General features: G+C 39.0%; 2 protein-coding genes across 9 annotated transcripts in view; both read left to right on the forward strand.

Moving 5' to 3' along the window:
* Window positions 1-3,504: 3,504 nt before the first annotated feature.
* LOC135200350 (nucleolysin TIAR-like) lies at window positions 3,505-24,130 on the forward strand. Its single transcript, XM_064228938.1, has 2 exons — window positions 3,505-3,640; window positions 21,145-24,130. The coding sequence occupies exon 2, from the start codon at window positions 21,158-21,160 to the stop codon at window positions 22,274-22,276; it is 1,119 nt and encodes a 372-aa protein (XP_064085008.1). The 5' UTR covers window positions 3,505-3,640; window positions 21,145-21,157; the 3' UTR covers window positions 22,277-24,130.
* The window catches only part of LOC135200348 (sphingomyelin synthase-related protein 1-like), a 101,538-nt gene continuing 80,885 nt past the window's right edge, over window positions 3,539-24,191 (forward strand). For 4 of the 8 annotated variants that reach the window (XM_064228931.1, XM_064228934.1, XM_064228933.1 and 1 more), the window contains exon 1: window positions 3,541-3,667. The gene's annotated coding sequence lies outside the window, so the exon portion shown is untranslated. The other 4 variants (XM_064228929.1, XM_064228930.1, XM_064228932.1 and 1 more) reach the window with 2 other exon arrangements.

Raw genomic sequence — 24,191 nt, forward strand, 5'->3', positions numbered from 1 at the left:
AGTAGTTGTAGTTGCTGAAGAAGGAAAGTAAACACATTCCCATAAAACAACCAAAAAGCAAAATTTTTGAGTAAAACTATAGTTCACAAGAAAAAAAATGTGTTCCTGAGCTCAAGGTAAAGTACTGTACTCAAAATCTTAATCTGTTGAAGGTCATGGTAAAGAGAATTTGAAAACATCCTAAGTCTAGAGAACACATAGTGCAAGGTTACTGGACACGCCACCTAAATTGACCCAACAGGTCACTGAGGGATTCGTTTTTTTTTTTCACGTGAACTTTCCAAACCGAGTCAGTCTAGGGCGCTGTGTTCATCCAGTTGCTACTTTGCTGGGACTTCTTTCTCGTACCCCACTAGTTCCATCCTAGGGAGTGGGGGAAAGTAGTGATTACTGATTCAGTTATATGTACTCCTAGTGTATACAGCTCTCTATATAGAGAGGGAATGCGCGTGTTCAAACACTGACGCTATGTTGGGACTACACATAGCGTTTTTGTAAACTGACCTTAGTCTATCCCATATTTGCACTGGATGACTCAAGACCGTTTTCACTTGTTCAACCCCTAAATCAACAACTTATCTGTGTTCAGATTATTGTTATCGTTATTTCCTTTATTCCGTGAGATAAAGAGGTAGACCGAGGCATTATCTAATACCGTAAAAGTGCGTTATGAGCCTCTCCGACTATCAAATCAGTCTCCTGTGACTGACAGGCAAGGCCGAGAAATTAATCAGCAGAAGATATCTGGGTGCAAAATAAGCAAGCGGCCAAGGAAAACCAAGAGTCCTATTTTGCGCGTCAAGCGTCAAACTGCTACAAGAGTTTTCTAGTAAGGCCATCCGCTATGCACAACGCTATCTTGGGAGAGGACATGTGATGTCTCACTTTGAGTTGTAAGCAGTTATTTTATAAATTAGCAATGTAGTGAGAGAGAGAGAGAGAGAGAGAGAGAGAGAGAGAGAGGAGAGAGAGCACTTGTCCTCATCACATAATGTTCCGAGAAAATCTTATAAGTATTTGAACCTTTCCTTTTCTCGAAATTTCATTTAACCATCGCTGAGACCTGGTATCTTACTGCCTTGGCGTTTATTAATTTCAAAATTTATTCGTTTTAGTTCTAATATTTGTTCAACATGAACATACGTTCGTGTGGAAGAAACCTAAAAGGCCATTCACTTGCTAGCTAAGCTCCTTAAGAATAGAATATAGACGAAAGAGGTGGAAATTAATAAAAAAAAAAGCAAAGGAAGAACATAGTTGGTAGATAAACAAATAAGTAAATGTATACTTACCAACAGATCTCGCGACAGGTATAAACCGTCCAAGCAGATGTACATGGCTCATTGAAATGGATTCCACAACTTGGCAGGAGAGGGAATACAAAAAGAAGAAGAAGAAGAAGAAGAAGAAAACCTAAAGTATAGACTGAGTGACATTGTGATACCTCAGCAGAATACCGTTGATCGACTGATTTCTGTACGCTGGCGTTGCAGCGCGCACGGTCATCATTGCTGCGGATGCTGACGGTCTGCAAAACGGGAAGCATGTGGTAGTTACAAAGCATTTTTAATGGTTGGATGGTTTGCTTTAGATGAAGCCAGCCTTATGCCAACACGAGCCGTTACTATATGAAGCAAGGTGTTGTTAGAAGGACCTTTGGTTTCCATGTTACAAAAAAAGAAAAAAAAATATTAATCATACTTGGCCACAGAGGCCATATTCATAGATATAGATATATCTATGGCCGTATTAGTCTTGCTTTGAATAATAATAATGATGATGATAATAATAATAATAATAATTGTTATTATTAATCTATATAATAAGGGATGGCCAGAAGGGTGGGAACTGCATGTCGGCCTCGACCAGTCTAAAGCAAGGTTTATAGACCTTGAGTTTAGGTCTACAAAAATGGCAGAAACGGAAAAGGGTGGTGATGAACTTCCCCACTAATGATTCGGAGGTTTGAAAAAGGTCAAGTTTAAGATTTATAAGTAGTGATTCTATTTTTTTGTAGAAACGTAATGTGCATTAATCATGACAAAATGGATAGTGCGTCGGATCTAGTGGTATTTTTTCCCTATTCAATTTCGTTATAAACTGCCCCACATTTGCAGCCTTTATCAGTCCGTCTTATCTTTAAAACTCGCCTAATTTCTATAAATCTTATCACCACACTTCCTTGATATATTTCATCGGCCTTGCTAATGGCTTTTCGTGGCCCCAAATCTATTCACAGCCGTTTAAACTTACTTTTATTTACAATAAATATCTAAATAAATCTTTAATGCGGAACTGGGATTTTCCCCATTGTCTTCAGTGTTCACAATCAATTCCCGAATCCCGTTTTCGGGTCCTGTGGTGAGCCAGTACTCACATTCATCTAAAGTTACTGTACGAAGCGTATGACATCATCCTCTGCATTGGAATTTTCGTTTGATAACGCAGTTTTTGGATAACCCCTCACCTTCGTCCCGAAGTAGGATGCTAAAGTCTATATGATATTATAATCTCTTATGGTTTCCCACATGACATGTCTTTGTATACATTAAATTAATTGAGTTTTCAACTTATTTTTTAACGAAGGCTAGCCTTTCCTTTTAATAATGATTATTTTCTATTATTCCAGTAGCATCGTATTCCCCCCGAGAGAACCTTTGAAAATACTACATAGCTACATTTGCTGTCCCCTTTCCTCGCAGAAGTTAGTTTGTCATGCTGACATTCGCTTCTCATCGCTCAGCAATTTTGTACCACTTTTCTTTGATGAAATTAAACGGCGCCAGAAAGTTCTTTGTCTCAATCTGCCTTCTGCCTAACCCCATATTTTATCTCGCCTATATAGTAGTTCCGTAATTAATAGTTTGTGAAGGTTAATTATGAAATGTGTGACCCCATTTATTTCTTTGATTTACGCACGAATGTTGAAAGGCATTCGGTATCAGTACTTCACCAAACTTTACTAGTGTTTCAAGTTTTATGTGTCCATATGTTATTTGTTTATAAGTTGTGTCAGTGATCTCAGAACTATTCATTAACTTTTATCGATCTTAGATTTAAATGGCGGAGAATAAATGATGGAGCTCTGCGTAAGAAGAAATCCCAACTTTTTGCAGCATGAATCATCGGTTGTTCATCTGGGTACTATATCCGTGTGATAAGTATACAGTTTCTGGGAATCAGAACAAATATCAAAAGAAAAAATTATAGACGATAAACACGACAACTTAATTTAAACATACGTTATCCTGCAGTATATATAAAAACAGAAATATATCAGTAATATTGAAAAATAAACACCACCCAATTTCTACAGTTCGACATGTCACCGAGAACATTAAGATTAATATTCTATATCTATGACTTTGGCCAACACCATTTTACTCCTAAAATCTGCCATATCTACGGAGAAAGACCAGTAAAATCGTGGATGTTGGAAAGATTATAAAATCGTGAGCGAGATATGTGACGTGGATAGTTTCTGGTAATTTTGGGCTAACAAGTCAGAAACGGAAAAAGAACCAAATGCTCAGTTGGTGTCTGACGCTGGCCAAGTAATGGCCGCTCAAGTTGAGCTAAATATTTAAGCTAAGAATCGCATATTTCTAGACCAGAGTGTTATCTGACCGCTTGCAAGCAGGTGACTAACGTTTCTCCGTAGATTAGAGTAAGGTGAGAGGCTGCGAAAACGCCGCTAGTGTCTTTTTTTCAGAGGAGAAAAGGGCTGCTGTAGTGTGGTTTGACAGTTGTTGTTGCGAGTGTGTTATTGGTACAGTGGTTTTTTCGGGGTGGCTGCTGCTGCTGCTGCTGCCGCCGCCGCCGCCGGTCCCGTTATCGAGAAGAGTGAATGTCCTCGGAAACGTCGATTCGGGGCCCACGCTGGATTTCAGTTTCAATTTAGCCCAGCCCCTTAACGAATGTGGTTTGTTGATGCATATCTTTTTTGGAAAGTTCCGTTTTTTTCTTCTCTTTTCTTGTCGTAGGCGACCCACCCGGGAGGAGGTCGACGGCCTTGTCTTCTTCCTCTCTGAAAGGCCCCGACTGTAAACAATGACGAAATAGGGCCACGTTTCGCTTTTGACTTTTGTGTGTTTAATCCAGCTTATTATAGCGAAGGGTATGGGTAGGTAGGTCTGTGTCACATTTCATGTGTTTCGTTGCGTGCCAGAGGTTACCTTTTAGGCCTGCCTTTTTATTTGGGGGAAGGGGCCCTCTAAAGGCCACGAGGGCCTAGTTTAGCCTTGGTCGGGGAAGGTAGACAAAAGTCAAGGCTGAAGTGTTATCAATTTCGTTGTTTATAATGTTCTGTTTTCTTGTTGGAAGAGACTGGATAGCTATTTTGGACCATAGGCTAGGGTAGTCACTTGGTAGGAAGGCACACATGGCAGGAATCCTACCATTAGGAAGAGGAGTTGGCAGAGTCCTCTATACTCTGCCTGCCATACCATAAATGGTAATTTCAGGTCACATGTGGGCTCATATTAGGCTAGCCAAGTGTAGGGAATCCCACATGGCGCAACATTAGGGTAAAAAAACCGCATGGTACAGGGGTGGACCATGTACGATCAATGTGTACAACCCCAAAAAAAGTACATTATAATGCGTCCTGACATCGGAGATGGGTATCAGACGCGACTTGTTGTTGGTGAGAAACGGAGCTAAAGACCTCTACTCCGGTGTCAGGACGCGTTATAATGTACTTTTCTTGGGGTTGTACACATTGATCGTACATGGTCCACCCCTGTACCATGCGGTTTTTTACCCTATATCTACCATAGGGTAAACGACCAATCGTCGACGTGTGGTGACCACCTTTTGGAATGTAGCCACTTGAAAAATAGCTTGATTTATGCCACCATTTCGTAATTTTGGAGGAAAGGTTAATCTAAGTAATCGAGACATGGTGGGTATTCCTTGAGAAATTGCGCTTTCCTCAAGTATTTTGGTTGCTTATTAACAATTTAACGTTAGTTTTTGTTGGTCGGCTGTAATTAACTTAGAATTTACCTTTGAACTCTATCCTATAGTAAGGGGGACCCGATGGGTAGTACAGTCTCCACAAGGTGATGAATGTAAAAACAAAATCCAGTAAAATACCATGATAAAAAACACAAAACAAATAAGAGAAACATAAAAGTCTGTAAATATGCTAGCCAGCGTTTTGCAGGAACCTAGCCGTGGTGGAAGTCTTAAGTTTTACCCAGTTATATATTACAAGCGAGGGTCTGAACCTACAGTAGTTTTGATAGTCAATTTCTTAGATAAATTAGCTTAGGCCTGTTTAATTAGTTTGGCAGGTACGAGAGCTGAGGCTGTTCAAAAGTTCTTAGCCATGGGCTAACCTTGTTGGGACTACTTCAGCTAGCCATTAGACCTTGCCTGAAGAACTTAGGCCTCAAGTTGAAGTAATGTTTTATAATTTTTGAGGAATTAGATAGTTTAATCGAACTTAATCTGGGCCTTTTGTTTTTCGACATTGAAAGTGTAAATGTAAAGGAGATGGCCGCTTGAAGTTATCTCTTAGCGATATGATCTCATGACTGGAGAATATAGGAAAGTATGTACAAAATCCAGGTGAGATCATTGGAGGAAATGCCAAGATAAAGTGAAATTTACCATTTATTTTTATAGTATTGCTTTCATCCCTTGAGGGGCAAGAGCTTCCTCCACGTTAACTACCAGTCCATCAAGAACGCATGTAAAAATATGAACGTAACAGAAAATTCCTCATGATCTTACATGTTCTGTTATCACAGTAAAAACTTTTCTAAATTGTTTAGTAAGAAATTATATCAGTAAAGGATACCTTTGTGTCCACCTCCTTTACATTTATCTAAAGAACTGTATGAGTAGTACAGTGTACGATGTAGAACTTTAAAAGAAAAAATATACTGCTTAGTGGCGTTGAACCTAAAATAACGCCTATTTATCCGTGGGAGTAAGAAACTGGAATTGTAGTTTACTCTGTAGGGTAAGCATTTTAAGTTGGGCAAGCAAACTGCAGTGAAAGCATGTGGAAAATTACTCTTAAACAGCTAATGTGGAATGAATAACGTGAAAAATACTAACTCTATGAAATTGTGCCATAAAGTTGTATCCCCACTGTATGTAGGGAGACTGCTAGCAAGCAGTTCTGGGGACATTTATCACTTAAGCTCATGTTGTGTTGATTGTGTCTGATAGTTGTTGTGAGTGTAATATCTGATTGTTGCATATCTTGCACAGCCATCAAAATATGGTGTGTGTTTGTGTGTGTGTTGGCTTTTTATGTTCTTATTTCTTCAGCATGTGATTTTTTTGGCTTCTTGTTCTTTGGACAACATGTTTTGAAACCTGCTAATAACATTGTTTTTCTTTTGTGCTAATCCACATAAGAAATGTAGTGAAAAGTGCTAGTATTAGCTGGATGAATTAGGGTAATGTCATTATCCAACACATTTCCATGATAGTCACCTCTGAATTAGCATTTAAAATTAAATGCAATGATGTGTGATTCATGCTCAATTCTTCACAAAATGATACTTAGTCCTTGAATATACCAGTAGGACAACACCTTGACCCTTCATTTTGCCAGCTTATTCCAAGGTCTGTGAATTTGCCAGCAAGACACCATCATTTTGCTAGCTTATTCCAAAGTCCTTGAATTTGCCAGTAAGACAACACCTTGACCCATCAATTTATTAGCTTATTCCTTGGTTCTTAAATCTGGCAATAAGACAACACATTGATCCATCATTTTGTTAACTTACTCCATGAAATTATCCTCTAGTCCACTTTCAGCCTGGTAAAATAATAACCTAATCTAAACTTAACTTACCCATTGTAAGGCTGTTCTCTCTACCATTAAGGCATTTTTATTTTTGAGTAGTCTAACAGTCTGTTTCATCCATGAGCAGTTACCCGCTCCTTACTGCTCTTTCAGCTCCTCCCTGCAGGGCAGTGTAAGCATTACTTTAAGGTTCTTTGCAGCATCCCTTCGGCCCCTAGCTGCAGCCCCTTGCATTCCTTTTACCGTAATTCCATTCTTATTCTCTTCCATCATACTGTTCACCATCTTGTAACAATTGATTCATAGTGCAACTGCGGGGTTTTCCTCCTGTTGCACCTTTCAAACCATTTCACTGTCCATTTCAGCTGAATGGCCTTAGTTTCCTCAGTGCTTGGCATGTATGCCAGAAGCTTATAAATCAATCATTCAATCATCATTCAGCTTCTGTATCGTAGTTCAGTTATCCCAAAGTGAGCAGCAATGTACTACCGTTTCTTCATTTGCTCTTGTAATGCATTCAGGTCATGAAAACCTCCCAAAAATTCATGAACTTTTCATATTACACTATCTGTTATTGTTGGTTCATACTTCCTACCTATCCCACAACTACCATATTGCTACATTAATGCTTTTAGTTTTTCCTTTGCTTCCTTCTCAATTGCCATGCAATTAGTTTTGCATGTGCTGATTATCAGTTTGTTCATATACAGAACACACCTTCAGTCTTAACAATAGGTTATTTTCCAAGCACTAGTTGGTAACCAGTTAAAAACAATCAAAGATTGTAAGCAAGGAATCTGTGAGATCTAGAAACTCCTGCGAGTATGAGGTGATGGCTGGTCAAAAAAAGTATTCAGTCTTATCTTAACCATCTTGGAGAGTAAGATGCTATCGCTTTGCTCTCCTTCCAAGCCGATTGATTTGTGCCCGTGTTCCTTGTTTTCAAATTCGGAGTCATCCAAGATGGAGGCTGTTTGGGCATCACTGGGTCTACGGGGTTCACCTTCCTTGGATGGACTGCTGTCGCATTTTTGTCTCTGCATTACAATCTCCCACCAGTTAACTATTTCCACCACCTCTTCCTCAGTTTCTGCTATGAAAGAAATTTGCAAATGGGAAGAAATTGTGGATATGTATGTGAGGAAAATGTTTTTTTTTATTTCATTAATAATGCCATTATTGGACATGTGGCTTTGTCAGCATCATCTGCTTGTTTTAGCAGGTACATTACTGTAGTCTTATGACGTTTGTGCTTTGTCTTGACTCCTGTACTTAGACTAGGATACATAGCTGGTTCCATGAGGTGTTCATAGCTTATGGCTTATTTCTTGGATCTTGGGTCTTTTCTGGTATGTGAGGTAGTCTGTCTTGTCCCATATAGTACTAGTACATAACCTTTTTTTTTTTTTTTTTTTTTTTTTTTTTACCAGCAGAATGATATACTTTCCCACTTTGATCCAGCCCTTGTTATTGCCTACACCACCATTGATATGGTTTTGTAATACAGTATTGTAAATCTTACAAAATTTAGTTCCAAAGGCCAGTTGGTTACTTTTCAAATTTTTATTAAAGTTTCTACTGCAATGAAAACTATACTGTATTTGATTTAGAAAGAACCAGATGAAAACTATGATAAGCAGTTTTTTGTTAAATTTATTGCTCTGCAAACCAAAAATATTTTATGATCATTGAATACAACTCTCTAAATCTAGTGAGCAGTTACTGTACATAGTTGATGTTCATTTAAGCCAAGCTTGAAGTGGACTAAGAAATTGGGGGGGGAGGGGGGGGGGAGTTCTCATGGAGTCTACTCAGTCCTGATACACCTGAATCTATTGTAGTTAAGTAGTCTGGAAGAGAGTATTTTTGGCTTTATATGGTTCTAGGTTTGTCAAATATTTTCACATCATGCGCAGGTGTCATCTATCACCTTTAATAGTATACTGTAAGATGTGTGTAGTACTTTTCTTATGCAATTTTCCTCCCTATACGGTGGATGGAGCCTATTATTGGTACTAGTACTAGAATCATCACATTTAAATTAACTCAATATTAGTAATAAAAATGTGATTTTTTTGTAGGCTATTAATTATTTTGGATGATACTGTACCGCAATTTGTGGATGGGTATGACTTTGACTACAATTTGTTGATAGATGCAACATGGTTATTTTATGACCGGTCAAGACTTTGAAGAACAGTCACGTTCATTGAGGAGGGGCTTTATAAGATCCTTTTCTTGTATGTAAGTCTTGGTGTATTGTTAAATAGTATGCACATAAAATCCTTAATCATTTGAGGACTACATACTATCCTCCTGTAGTTTCGTTCCCAGTGACAATGAGGATAGTAATTCTCATAAATTTTAGGCATTTTAAGTGGATTTTCAACAATACGCCAATGTTTAGCCACAAAAAAAGGGTCTTATTTTATCCAAAATAGTATTTGTGACAAAAATTTGTGATAGATCTAGGGTACTATTCCTCGGTGGCCCAGACTATGGCAGTTGCGGTTTTTCTATGCAGTTTTACCTCCTGAACAAGAATTTTAAGTAATATTTATTCGGACGACTGTGGATGTCGTATCCGCGGTTACATTCCTTGTAGTCCGTGCGGAACTATTCTGTAGAGACATCCACTAGGGATTGGGGCGTCCAATGTATTTCACCGTGTTTATTACTGGCCCCCAGTGGTTAATTACAGTTGTCCAAATAAATATTACTTAAAATTCTTGTTCAGGAGGTAAAACTGCATAGAAAGCTGCAACTGCCATAGTCTGGGCCGCCACGGAATAGTACTGTAGAATTAACAAATTTGTTACTTGTGTGCCCTTATTTAGGGAATTGAGGTCACAGAATGTGAAAGTTATAAGAACTCAATTTAAGTTTGATGCTTCTGAACTTGTTGTCAACTAGGACTGGCAGCCCATCTGTACATTTCTTCACCTTCCTCCCCAACATTCATTAGATTGACTTAGTGTTTATCAGATTTTTCTTAATCTTTGTTCAGTGAGTTCGATCTCGAGGATAATCACAACAGGCTTGCAGTAGCATTTACCATCAATTAGTTGTAGTATTTGTTACCTTATATCTTAACTGAATATCATACTGTAACTGGAAATTGCTGCAGTTTTACTTTTATGTACAGTATTGTATGTATATGAAGTAACAGTTTTCATGAGCTCAGTGTAGATAAAAGCTTAATAAAAGTTGGTCATTCCATTGAGGATATGTTTTGAGTTACATTTGGGGTATGTTGGAATTGTTCTGTGATATATTTATTTTTTACCTAGAACAAAGTGGCTAATGCCAATTCCGAGTAAAACTGGCTGGGTTTTCAATCATTAAAGCAATATTTTGACCTAATTGCAGTACCAGTAATAAGGAGTGGTTGCCAGTTGGTTTATGAAGATATTCACTTTTAAGTGACATGCATCAAAAATCTTTCTTTTGAACCTAAGGGTTTGTCCATTGATGGGGTCTGCCTGTGCGATTGTGGAGGTATTTTTGTGGGGGGGGGGGGGGTGTTAGTAATTGTTTCTTTTATCCTGTTTGCAGTCAGTTGGCAATTTTCTGTTGTGACAATTTATTCATAGAAATATGCAATAGTTATGTATTCGTTCTCAAGTGGAGGCGATACAGTAAATTTTTGGAATTTAAATTTTGCTTAGGTTTGCATAGTATGTACAGGATACATTGTTGTCCAGCATTTTTGCATTTTAAGATTTAAGGTTTAGTAGATTACAAAGAAAAAAATACGGCTTATGGATACAGTATAATTAGAGGCATTCCCGGGTTATCGGCGGGGAAGGTTCTGTTCTAGACAGCATGACAATAACTGAAAATCGGGCATATAACAGGTGTCCGAAATCCACCCCGGTTATCCAGTGCCCAAAAATCCAGTTATTGTCGCTAGAAAACCTAGATAAAACCAGATCGCTGATAACTGAGGCTGCCTATACCAGGGACTGCCTGTATATATACTACTATAGTCTGTCAAACACTCAAGATTGTTAGGGTGGGGCCAAATATGGGATTCCTGTTTACAAATGTCATTTGTATTGTAAAAAGAGCCTACTCAAGTGAAAGCTTTTAAAAGTAGTATCTAGCTATAAGTGTAAAACTGTTGTGTGCGAGTCTGTGACAACAGCAGCTAAAAACCTTGAGCAAGGAAATTCCCGAATGCCTGGGCACATACGTTGACGAGGCTGTGGAGACTCGGTAGAATCCATAATGCAGAAACACACACCACACTGAAATAAAAGAAATACGTACAGACACAAAACAACCGGCTTGGGAGGAGAGCAAAGCGATAGTGTCTTATTTTCCAATGCAGTTAAGGAAAGACTAAATACGTCACGAGGCTGTGTGCCATCTTTGACCAGCTATCACCTCGTACATGCAGGAGTTGCCAGATCTCACAGATTTCTTGCTTACAAGTTTTGATTGTTTTTAACCGGTTACTAGCTAGTGCTTGGCAATATCCTATTGTTAAGACCTCAGGTTTGTTAGCTATGAAAAATACATGTTGATTAAAATGTTTGTCCAGTTTACATGACATGGTTAGCATAAGGTCAGCGGTCACTTTAGTTGCTTACCTTAAACTAACCACCTCCTTAAAGAACTGTCATGCTCAAGCTGTCCTTGTGATAGGATAGTATAGAAAGATAAAACTGAAACAAAGTAAGTGACAGGTCTCTGGCCAAAAACAAGGGATTAAGGTTAACCCTTGAGGGACTGCAGGACTTTTTGATCCCCAGCAAATGCGTGGGAAACACTCCGGTTGAGCTTATTTGATTACTCTTATTTTGTGCCATAATATTTAAACAAATTTGTTCAGATATGTTCCTATTACTTCAATGGACCATAAATGACTGTGTGGCAACACTTGGCCTATTTAATGAACCATAAATGAACTGTGTGGCAACACTCGCAACTCTGCTCAGGATACAGGGAAATTAGTGTGACTTGAGATTTCTTGGGGAAATTTACATCTCTTTGCCCCAGGTTAATTGCCCGTAAACATACTCAAGGGTTTAGCTCACATCTTTTATGATAATATATATGTCAACTTTAATTTTGCAGTGTACAAAAAAAGTATCAGAAACAACATTTATAACTCGCTAAAAGGTACTACATTTCCCCATCCCAGTACATCTCATAAATATGTTACCATAAATATGCTCAGAAATTATTATTGATTTTAGTTCTTGTCTGTAATTATAATTTTACAAATTCAAATAATAATTATTAGAAAGAACATGTTCTATATAACTTCCTAAAATTAATAGTATGCTTTTACAAGTGTCTTGGAAGATACAGAGAATATTTAAGAAATTTTTTTTCTGACAGTAAAGTTTGCATGGTCTCTGGATATTGTGAATGTATATTCAGCCTGGCTTGTAAGAAGAGTTTAAGGAAAGATTTTAATGGCTAAGTAGATCTGGCTGCACTATCTTTTTATCTGACCACACCTTAGCTATCTTAAGATTGTTTGACAGCCTATAATACATACTACTGCATTATTGATACTCAGACACATTGAAATTTATTGACACCAAAAAAATTTATTGATGTGCCAGTGATTTAAAAAAAAGAATATAGATGGTGAATAGTACCCTGTACACATGAAAGATCACAACCACCAAATGTATGCCTGTTGTTATGAAAAGGTTAGAAGGCACTTTTTACCCATTTTGAAAAAAAAAAAAAAAAAAAAATTGGGTGTATTACCCATTTTGAAAAATAAATAAATAAATTTGGTGCTGTACAACATTAACTTTAGTACATAATTAAATTTTGTAGTATTGTCATAGGCCAGTCATCTTCAATGATCAGGTTAGTAGTAAATCTTGAAAATGTAAGATCTTGGAAGTCTGACAAAGCATGGTCACAACAAAGGAAAGCACTGAAAGTTAGTTCTGGCCTTGGCATTTAAAATAGTTGTGTACTATCACCTTACTGAAGATGTAATCTCACCTTATGCCTAGAACATTGATATCATCACTGAAAGATTTTAAATTGGACAATAAAATAACACGTTATGAAATTAGATAACCTGATAGAAATGAAGATATTGCAAAAATTACATATTTTAGAATCTATTTGTATTTTTCATAACTAACAAACCTGAGGTCTTAACAATAGGATATTTCCAAGCACAGCTGGTAAACAGGTTAATACCACCTTGAAGTTATGAGATCTCATCACCCTGTTCAGGACTTGGTGGATAGGCAAAACGGAGGAAATGCATACACCTCTAAGTTGTCCCAAGGATGATGAAAGGCATCCTCTGCTAGTGCTAGGGGATCCGGAATCACCGAGTAATAGACCTCTAACTTCTTGTAGTGGGTTGCAAAGAGGTCTTAACATAGGCCTCCCCCACACCTGAAAAAGCCTGTCAGCCATGACCTGACGTAAACTCTGTGCCTAGAATTTGGTTTTTACAGCTCAACTTGTCTGCGACCATGTTATTTTTGCCTGGAATGTATCTTACTGAGAGTTCCACTGAGTTGTCGATTGCCCATTGATGTAATTCAATTGTCAGAGAGTGGAACTGGTGAGATACCAGTACCCTTTGGTTGTTCACATAGGCTACCTTTGTGGTGTTGTCCGACATCAGAACCACAGAATGACCCTCGATCTTCTCCTGAAACTTCTTCAGACTCAGAAAAGCTGCCTTCAACTCCAAGACGTTAATTTGCAGAAGCTTCTCTTCCTAACAATAAACACCCGAGGTTATGAGGTCCCCTAGATGAGCACCCCAACCTGAGAGAGAGGCATCTGAGAACAGGAGAAAGTCCAGAGGGAAAGAGTTCAGAGGAACACCTATCAAGAGATTCTGATTGTCCAACCACCAATGAAAGTCCTTTCTCACCTCTTTGCACAGAGGCACCTTCTGAAGAGGGAAGTCTCCTGCCAGGAACCAGAAGTCTTTCAGTCTCCACTGTATGGAACAAAGATGTAGACGACCATGAAGGCCCAGCTTCTCAAGAGAAGACAAAATCCCTAGAAGAACCTGCCATAGGTGAGCTGACTGTTCTGGTTGTGAGAGGAAATTACGTGCTGCTACTAGCAACTTCTCTAACCTGTGGTCCGAAGGAAATACTCTCAACACTGCCGTATCTATTACCATACCTAGGTAAAGCACCCTCTGGCTGGGCTCCAGATTTGACTTCTCTAGGTTCACCACAATACCCAGTTCTGAACAAAACCAAAGAAGACGATCCCTGTCTTGCAACAGTTGCTTCCTGGAGCTTGCTAAGTCCAGCCAATCGTCGAGGTATCTCAGCAAGTGAATCCCTTGAGCATGAGCCATGTCGAAACTAGTGAGAAGACCCTGGTGAACACCTGAGGGGACATGGTTAACTTGAAGCAAAGGACCTTGAATTAAAGCGTTTTCTTTCCGAGAGCAAAGCAAAGAAACTTCCTGGAAGAAGGAAGAATAGGTATCTGGAAGTGAGTGTCCTTCAGGTCTGTTGACAGCATGAAGTCGTCGTCCCTTACTGCTGCCAACACCATCCATGGTATCTCCATCTTGAACCTTGGCACGAGGAAAATGCGACCATAAAAACCTGGGGAAGGATGAATTACTTCCTATATCGCTCTTTTGTTCAGCATCTTCATACTTCCTCCTGAAGAGCTAAGAACCTTGGTGAATTGTAAGGGTACGTCTGACCGAGCAATAGACTGTCTGAGAGAGGGGGAGAGAAGTCGAACGGTAGCAGATATCCTACCCATAGAACATCTACTACCCACTTCTCTGCCCCATAGTCTCGCCACCTGTCCCAGTGGCTTGCCAGGCATCCCCCTACCCGTGGCAACAGAGAGGGAGAGACACCCGTACTATTGACGGCCTCCTCTAGCTCCTCTCCCTGACATGAAGGAACAGGACTGAAAGGGACGCTGCTTACCAGACTTAGCCTGAGATGAGGCCCGAGGGATCCTAGCCGAAGCAGAGCCCCTAGTAGGTTTGACTGGAGAGGATCTCCTTACCCGTCTCTGAGGAGGAGGAAGTCAGGGACAACGTAAACGTGCCTCCAACTTTGACGCAGCTTGGTGAACCAATCTGTCTTCGATCGCATTCTCCAACTTCGTCGTAGGGAAGAGGAATTGAGACTCCAAGAGATCTCCATTTTGGAGTGCTGACAAGGACTCAGAGTCCACTGAGGCAGCCACCTTGGACAATGCTGCATCTATTCTAGCTAGAAGAAGATTAGCCCAAAGGTTAGCGCCAAGGTGGGACAAATAGGTGAACGCCTTACCCCCAGACTGCAATAGCTTAGCAAGGGAAGACGCACTCACTTGCCCCTCTGCCGACCTATCAGACACGATCCTGGCTATTGCTGTTGACCACAAGTCTAATCAGGAGGCAGTTTGATAAATGGAAGCTGCTGTAGATTCCATAGCCAGTTTCCTGAGACAACAGAGAAGGGTTTTCAGATCTAACCTGCTCCAAGGTTAAACCAGGTCTGAGATGAATAACGTCTGGGTTAAGGTGACGAGGCATCAGATGGACTGAATTCTTTGAATAATAATTCCTATGCCGCGTGAGAGGAGGAGGAAGAAACTTAGATGGCCCCTTCGAACGAAGAGAGCCATCCCAATCTGACATCAATGCATTCACATGATGAATGCCTCAGTGGCATTGTTGGTTAGATTCTTGGCCATTCCACTGAGGAGTGAGAGATGTGTATTTCACTCTCGACGTGGTTCGGAAGTCACAAAGCTGTTGGTCCTTTGCTGAATAACCACTTGTCCCATGCAACGTAAAAACACCATACAAACATGCTGTAAGATGGACTGAGCATGGCCTGACAGAGGAAGTTCACAAGAAGATCTTGGGTCATGGCTGGTTCCCAGTAAGGCCTCTAATTATGTAGGTGTAATAGACGACTGAGTCTGAGTCCTACATTGCAGGTTGTTGAACCCACGAATGAGTTCAACAACTTCCAAAAAGGAAGACATAAACTCCTGACTTTCTCCCTCCTGCTCTGGTGTAGATCGATGAAGAGAATTGGTTTGATCGACAATTCTCTAGAGGGTCTAACTTCCAGGGCCAGAGAGACATCCCTCACACTCGAAGAATCAGCTACCAAGGTTGTTGGTTGATTACGTACATGTAGGTTCAGCAAAACGTGTATGCGTTTGCGTGAGGAACAGCGTACAAAATCTTGTGATAATACGTGGGCACGTCCGCGAGACATCGATCGTGTCATGTCACAAGACACCAAACAAGAACGAAGCGAGTTCTTTGGAGAAGAACGAAGCGAGTAGAAGAACAAGCCTCAGGGACAAGCATCCTCCTAGGAGAACAAGTAACCTGTCCTTGGGTTAATTTTTTGTCCTGTAGCTCCTCCACTTTGCACCCTTAACTTCTTGATTGGAGCCTTATCATCCTTACAATTACGCACAGGAGCCGAGGAAGAGGATGTGGGAGCAATTTCAACCACATCTGCACGTACATGTAGGCCAGAGCTTCGATCGCAACGATGAAGGTTTGACGCTTCTACAGTCACGAACACGTCCAAGTGTAGGAATGTGAGCGTGAATAGACAACTATGTCGGGATACTAACCTGAACAGAGGCGACTTTGTCAAGCAGAGATGATGAGGAAGACTCCTTCTTGCAGGAACCCCTGCCAGAATCTCGAACATTAGTTCGAGATGTAGGGGCAGGAGAAGAGCTGCTCTTGGCAAGACTATCATGGATGAGAGGAGAAACACGGACATGAGGAGGAGAAGGTGAACCACTCCCTCTGCTCAGAGAAGGAGAAATCGCAGTCTTTAACTCTTCGTCTGATGCAATGACGATGAATTGATGAAGTGTGAGACAAAGAAGAAGAAGAGACTTCTCCATGAGATCTCCTCGCGGTAGGGGGAGGAGGCGAGGCTTTCTGCTTCTGCAGTCTCCTTCTCAGGGAACGCCAATAACTACTCATTCAAAAAGAGTCCAGCTGCTTGAAGACCACCTGAAACAAGGCCTCTGACAGATCAGCGAGCGCAGAAGGTGGCGTCGTAGCAGGCAATGATGACGTCACAGCAACGGGAGGGTGAGCAGCTGCTACTATTGACGTCGTGGACTTAGAGGATGCTGGGAGTGATGTCACGCTCTTCAATGACCAGAGCTAGTCGATGGCCTTGCTAGTGGAGTTGACTCACAAGATGGCTGCCTGCATGACCCAACATAGAAGAGGCCAGGGGGAAGTGGGAAAACAGCGGGAGCTTGGGGAGGAGGGAACGGGACTCCATGAAATGCATTGACAAGCCTTCCAAGGAGGGAGTGCCCCGTACCCCAAGAGATGCCCAAACCGCCAAATCTGAGAGGTAAGATTGTGATGAGGAAACCTCCCCACCTTCAGGACGAGCATTGGAGCCCGAAGGAGAAGAGGTAACATTACACAAAACATCAGCCTGTGGCACTCCCGATATATCCATCGACGAATCAATGGAAGAAAAGGAAGGAGAGACAGGAACAACAGAATTAGCTACAAGGAAAGGTGGCAGTGCAGACGACTCATTACTCGTAGGAGTAGCAAAGCCTTCCCAAGTAGGAAGAGTAGAAACTCCAATACTCCTTCTTCCTGTAAAACAGCTTCCAATGAGCCTTAGGCCAGGCAAAACACTCTGGACAATGATTTGTTATAATACAAAAATTAGCTCTGCACCTACTGCAAGTGGTGTGTGGGTCTGTGGACAAGGATTTATTCTAGTACAAAAGTTAGGTCTGCACCTACTGCAAGTGGTGTGTGGGTCCATTACCACAGGTGCTAAAAACCTCGAGCAAGGAAATCCTCGGATGCCTGGACACTTATGCTGGTGAGGACGAGTAGATTCAGAGGAAGCTATAATCCAAAACACACATACTCAATCACCCCGGAAAGAAAGAACACGGGCAAAACACAACCAGCTTGGGAGAAGAGCAAGGTGGTTAGGAAAAGACTGGGTATCATGGGGTTATAAGTGGTCTTTGACCAGATCTCACCTCTTATGCGCATGCGTTGCCAGATCTCGCAGATTCCTTGCTTACAATCCCTGATTGTATTAACTGGTTTACCAGCTGTGCTTGGAAATATTCTATTGTTAAGACCAAAGATTGGTTCTGCATATGAAAAACTTGGAAATGTCAGCTTTTAGTAATATTGAGACAACTTTGAAACTATAAAAAATTTATATTAATAAAAGTTTATATGGTTCTTATTATGTAAAAAAGAAAACAAAAAAAGTATATCTTAGCTTAACCAGACCACTGAGCTGAATAACAGCTCTCCTAGGGCTGGCCCGAAGGATTAGATATTTTTGCTCTTAAGTTTAATGTGATATTTGGGCTTAGTGTAAATATAATTTATTGAAATTTGCAGATGCAAACTGGGTGACACTGAAAAGATTGTTGATTACTGTATTTGTGATAAGGAAGTTATGAGACTTTACCCTATCCTTGTGCCCACTTAAGATAATTTTAGAATAGTAATTTGGCAGATATGATAAATAATGTGGTTACTAAAAGAACTTTGTGTATAATATTAGGATACAAAACTTTAGCAAAGGTTTTTATAGTATTATGAAGAGATGCCTTGACTACCATTCAGTTAGCCTACTTTCATGACAGAATATTTCAATTTCCAGTAATGTAATAGTGTACAGTATGTAGGTTGCTGCTCTTAACCCGTTATCAAATATTTAGCACAGTTTATCAAAGGTATTTTAATTACTCTGAGGTTTGGGAAAGAAGGGAATTATTGTTTATAATAGAGGCCTCGTAAGAGCTGAAAATGCTCCGTAAATATGTAAATAATGGTTGGCCTTTAGTTTTGACACTATTTTGAGTAGTTCTCAAAATCTGTCGATTTGACAGGTTTTCATTTTATGAGAGAGGCTTTGGGTGTTATGCAGTTTTGGAGATGGTTTGTTGGCAAATTAGATGACATGAGTGTCAGCCACTGATGTTTTTTATTATTGATTTCTTTGTTTCCTTGCCAACTTGGTGTCTGTTGTTGTATAATACTCCTGTTTTGTGGCTATTATTTTCTTAGTATGATGAGGATGGTAATTATGACATTCTTTGTAACTGGTGGTTAGGCACGGTGTATTTAGAAGTATGTTGAGAAATGCATTTATAGTGAGTGACTGTGTATGACTTGAGTGTGTTGTATGAAGGATTATTAAACTATATGCTACACATATAGTTTAATAATCCTATGCTACACATAGGATTTTTTGTGCTTACTGTACTTGCACAATACGAACTGTTTGGTAAGAGTGGTTGGGGTCCAATACAGATTTCAGATTTACTGTAAATCTGGATTAATTTGGGGAGACTGTCAACCTCCATGAGACTGTTGCCACTGTATATTGTCATTCTCCTGGTTGTTCTCTTTTTATTCTTCTAGTCATGACTTTTAAACACTCACTGTCAGTATTGTATCTGATATTTTATCTTTCAGGCATTTGTGATAAAAACTTTCTTTATATTGTATTAGGCTTTTTCATGTTTGATTATAAGTATTTACCATTATAAAAATCTATGTAGAGGGGAAACAATGTTATTATATACTACTAGATACAAATGAGAAGTTTTAAGGGCTAGGAAGGTGCTTTTCTAAATTAAAATAGAACGGGTTTTTGCATTGTTCAAAATATTTGCTGCTTACTATTTTACTATTACTTCATGGATATTTAATAAATTTTGCGATTAAATGAATGGGTTAGAACTTCATGACCTTGAAATTGTTAATCAGTTACATTACATTGGAGGATTGTCAATTGTCCTTAGATGATTTTTGATATGATGGTAGGTAGGTAGGGTTACCAACTGATTTAGGAAGGAAAGTCTTATTGTTTGGATATGACTGCAGTACTATACCAGAAACAAAGTTGGTAATGTTGAGCGAGTTCAGTTCATCTCAATAACCCTTTAATTTTTGGCCTATTTCAATTTAAAAAATTCAAGATACTTACTCCTCTGGTAATTGCTCTAAATGAAGGAATTTTTGGGGTTCAAGGCCCTTGTGTAGGTTGTCAGACAGTGAACATTTGAATGAAAATAATTGAGTTACAAAATATAATTTACAGTTTTACGCTGTCTTTAAAAAAGTTTTCAAAATCTGATCATTTTAGATAAAATTCTTTCATAGTCAGGTATAGCTTGAAGTGTTGTGTTGTGCAGTAACTCTAAGGAATCTGTGTACTATATTGTAATCAGTTTTGATTAATTCATTAATTTTTCGGGAAGAATCTGTATAATTAACTGTAACGAATAGTAAATGTTATTGATTAAGTGTGGATTCCATGCTTCAATGTACTATATATAGATGATTGTGGCAGGATATTGCCATTGCTATACTGAGATGAAATTGAGCACAACAATCCTTAGATTAAAAAGCGGGATCAGTATTTAAATGAGAATGTCACAGTTTTTTAAGAAATTCATTTTAGTTTCCTTCCCTCTTAGTCACTAATGAAATGTGTACAGTGGTCGCCCCGTATTCGCTGGGATGCGTACCAGATCCCCCGTGAATAGTTAGAACCCGCGAATAGTTGGAACCCCTATAAAATGCTGAAAACAGCCTATTTTGTTAGTTAAAATTCAAGAAAACCCCACTACAAAATTTTTTATATACTTGGTTTTTTAATAGTTTTATCACAAAAAGTGCATTTTATGATGAAATTAAAAAAAAAAAACAGGAATTTGTGGATATTTCTCATTGAAAAATACCGCGAATATGCGAACTTTCCGCGAATAATGTGGGGAAATGTTCCCAAGAGATATCCGCGAATACGGGGGGTCCACTGTACTGTTATATAATTGAAATCTGCTGTGATCTAAATTTTATGTACAGAAAAAATGAAATCCTTTACTATTACAGCATGGTCTGATATTAGTTTAATTTCTTTTTGTTTTGTTTTTGGGACTACTGCAATAGTGTATTCATCATGTATGTTGCGTAGAGTTAGTTTTATGGGCAGGACTAATTTTTTAAAATTTAGGTTTTTACATATTTTGCCTGTGTTTATATACTACTAGTTGTAAGGTATGGTAATAGAAGGTCATGAAGATTTTAGGAATTGGTAATTTTAAGAATCATAATCTCAAATTTTGACTCCTGAAAATATAAAATTTGTAGTATATTGAAATACTTTTAATAGAAGATGTCATTTTCAGAGATATGGGTTGCACTTGATAAAAAGGGAGGTATATACCAGATATTTTTGCCATTTAATACTAATTTCTTTTAATATAAAGCTAAATTTCTTGGTTAATTTTATCAGTGACACTAGTGTGTACATTATATTGCATAATTAAAATGATTGGTTGATGGGTTGTGATTTTAAAGAGTGATGGTTGTGGTGTCTGACCTCCTAATGTGGTTGGTTCCACAGGTGAGAGGGCAACATGGCACACTCGGAGCAGAATAGGACGCTGTACGTGGGAAATCTCGACACCTCCGTCACCGAGGACCTCATCATGATGTTGTTTGGCCAGCTCGGAGAGGTCCGTAGCTGCAAGATGTTTAGAGAACCTACCACAGACCCTTATTGCTTTGTAGAATTTAGCGATCATGTTACTGCATTGAATGCAATAACCATGATGAATGATAAAGTGCTACAAAACAAAAAAATGCGAGTGGATTGGGCGACAGGTCAGGGTAACAAGAACAAGTATACTAAAGTAGACACTAGTAAGCATCACCATGTATATGTGGGTGACCTCAGTCCAGAAATAGATGAGCAAGCACTAAGAGAAGCTTTTCAGGTTTTTGGTGAAATCTCAGACTGTAAAGTAGTTAAGGATCCTCAAAGTTTTAAATCTAGAGGTTATGGCTTTGTTGTGTTTGTGAAGAAGATGGATGCTGAAACAAGTATCAGTGCAATGAATGGCCAGTGGCTTGGCCGGAAAATGATCAAGACCCGCTGGGCCACAAGGAAGCCAGCTAACACTCCAAATGAGACAAAACCAGAACTTAAAAAACTGAATTATGAGGAAGTGTATAACCAAACAACACCCACAAATATGACTGTGTTTTGTGGGGGCTTGAAACAAGACATTACAGAAGAAATGCTGAAAAAGACTTTCCAACCACATGGGCAGATTGAGAAGATAAAGATATTTAAAGAGAAGGGTTATGCTTTCATTAAATACACTAGTAAAGAAAGTGCTTGTCAGGCAATTGTAGAGCTTCATAGTACTAACTTGAATGGCCAAATAATCAGGTGCTCTTGGGGGAAAGACACAGGAGGAGAACAAGCGGGAAACCTGGGCCCAGAGCAAAATGGCGCACAGCCTAGTATGCACAGTTATGCAAATGGTCAAGGTTTTACCAATCAGATGGGGCAGATGGGATACTGGCAATATTACCCACAGCAAATGCCATATAACCAGGTGCCATACAATCAATATTCGTATGGATATCAACCAAATCCTGGTTACATGTGGATGGGATGGGGACAGCAGGGTTGGGGCCAGCCAGGTCAGCAGGCCCCTCCTGCCCCACAGCAGGGTCAGCCTCAATAAAGGGAACTGACAGTAGAATAAACTCTGGTCTCGGATGCGCCTAGCACATCTCCATGACAAGTTTGGTGCCACCTGATGATAGGGAGAGGAGCCAATGTTGCCACAATTTCTTTGTAAGTGCAAAGATCTTCAGACCAATACAGACAGTATGTACATAAGTGAATAGCTGATTGAAAATCTTTTTAAGTATAGATTCTACTTAATTATCTCATGTCCAAAAGCACTATCATGTAGTATTAGATGAGAACAGTGGTCTTCTTTTTGTAAGAGAAAGTAATTTTGTAAAGTTTTATATCAGGAATACAGTGAAATGTATTTTGTACTGTTTTCTGGACTTTTGACAGTGAATAGCTTTCATGGCTTACCATGTTAATCAGCTGTTGTAAATACTGTTATAATTGAAATTTTGAGTTTGTAAGTCTTGTATTTCAATGCTGTAGAATAGAATTATGTATATGCCATGAAAGTCAATTCATTATATAAATATTTATGTATTAATCTTTCAATACTATGATGCTGGTATAAGAGAAATATCGGATTCAGAGGATACACGGAAGATGATGGATGTTGCGTGAATGGAATTTTTTCAGAGTATGAAAGAGAGGGGAGCAAAATGTGTGTACAGTATATATTTACCCAACTAATTTCTAGCACTGGCTCATGCGCATTACTTGTGTATAATCACATTCCAAAGTGAACTGGTCAATTGGGAAGGATCAGTTCTCATGTAACTTTTATCATGTCTTGTGTTTGTACATATGTATACACATGCATCATGCATAAGTATGTGTGTACACCTTATATGTATACATATATATACACGTATGATTAACAATGAAATCTCAAGAAGCAAATGGGAAATGTGTAGCAGTATATATTTTGCCCAGTACTCAGATATCCAATTGATAATGATATCTTCATATTTTGGGACAAGAACGGTGGTAGGGATGTATTGAGCTTTATGCATTTTCAGGTATAGTTGTGAGGGTGTCCAGGAGACATTTTTACTGGGGCTGTTAATCATTTCCACAGTTTTCAGAAGGAATTTTTATGACGGTACTCAGTGTCAACATTTTCATTGCCCTTAGTTTATTAATTTTATTGGTACCTGCTTTGACCATTGAGTACATGTGTACAAGTCTTCCCTTTTTATTTTTTTTTATTGGGAGAAGTTGAGGCCACTGCAAGACTTGGCTTTGAGCTTGTGGGAGGAATAGTAGTCATGCTAAGGTATAATTACCTTGTGACAGTTTTAACGTGATGAAGTTTGGAGGTATTGAGAACCACCACTTTTTGTATAATGATTCCATGATTCTAAACATCTTTTTTTAAGACTGGCAGGGCCCCTTTTATTAAATTAACCTAGCACCTTTCTTGCTTTGACATATGATCTTCATTTTTAAATTCCTAGAAGTGGCTTGAAGTGTAGGCTGAAATGTGTAATTCTCCACATTTCTTTATTAGTTTTTCCATTTGTTGTATTTGTTGCTGTTTGCTTAGTGTATTAACTTGTATGTGTATATATAGTATATTATATTTTGTGTATACATAGTGCATGTGTTTATGTATGTACATACACCCACAGACTTTTTGTGTGTGTTTTTACATACACCACAAAAGCATACATGTACTCATTTGTGTACAGTGTGCGAGTGTGTATTTCAGTATACACGAACATATATAGTATGTGTATATGCATATTCATGTATATGCACATATGTATATATAGGTAGATATAGCAAAGATTTGAATTGCAGTATTTGGATTTATGAATAGCATGAAAAATTTTGTACACTATCCCATCCATGTACAGTTATTCAGATAATGAAAATAAAGGAATGGCATGAAAGTCCACATTTTAGTTATTATTGACCATCAGTTCTAACTCTATATGCCATCTTTTTATTTCAGACAC

Source organism: Macrobrachium nipponense, chromosome 26 (genome assembly GCF_015104395.2).
Source record: "Macrobrachium nipponense isolate FS-2020 chromosome 26, ASM1510439v2, whole genome shotgun sequence".
NCBI lineage: Eukaryota > Metazoa > Arthropoda > Malacostraca > Decapoda > Palaemonidae > Macrobrachium > Macrobrachium nipponense.

Coding starts and splice junctions, on each gene's coding strand:
- LOC135200350 (XM_064228938.1), top strand. CDS start 21,158: ATGGCACACTCGGAGCAGAATAGGACGCTGTACGTGGGAAATCTCGAC.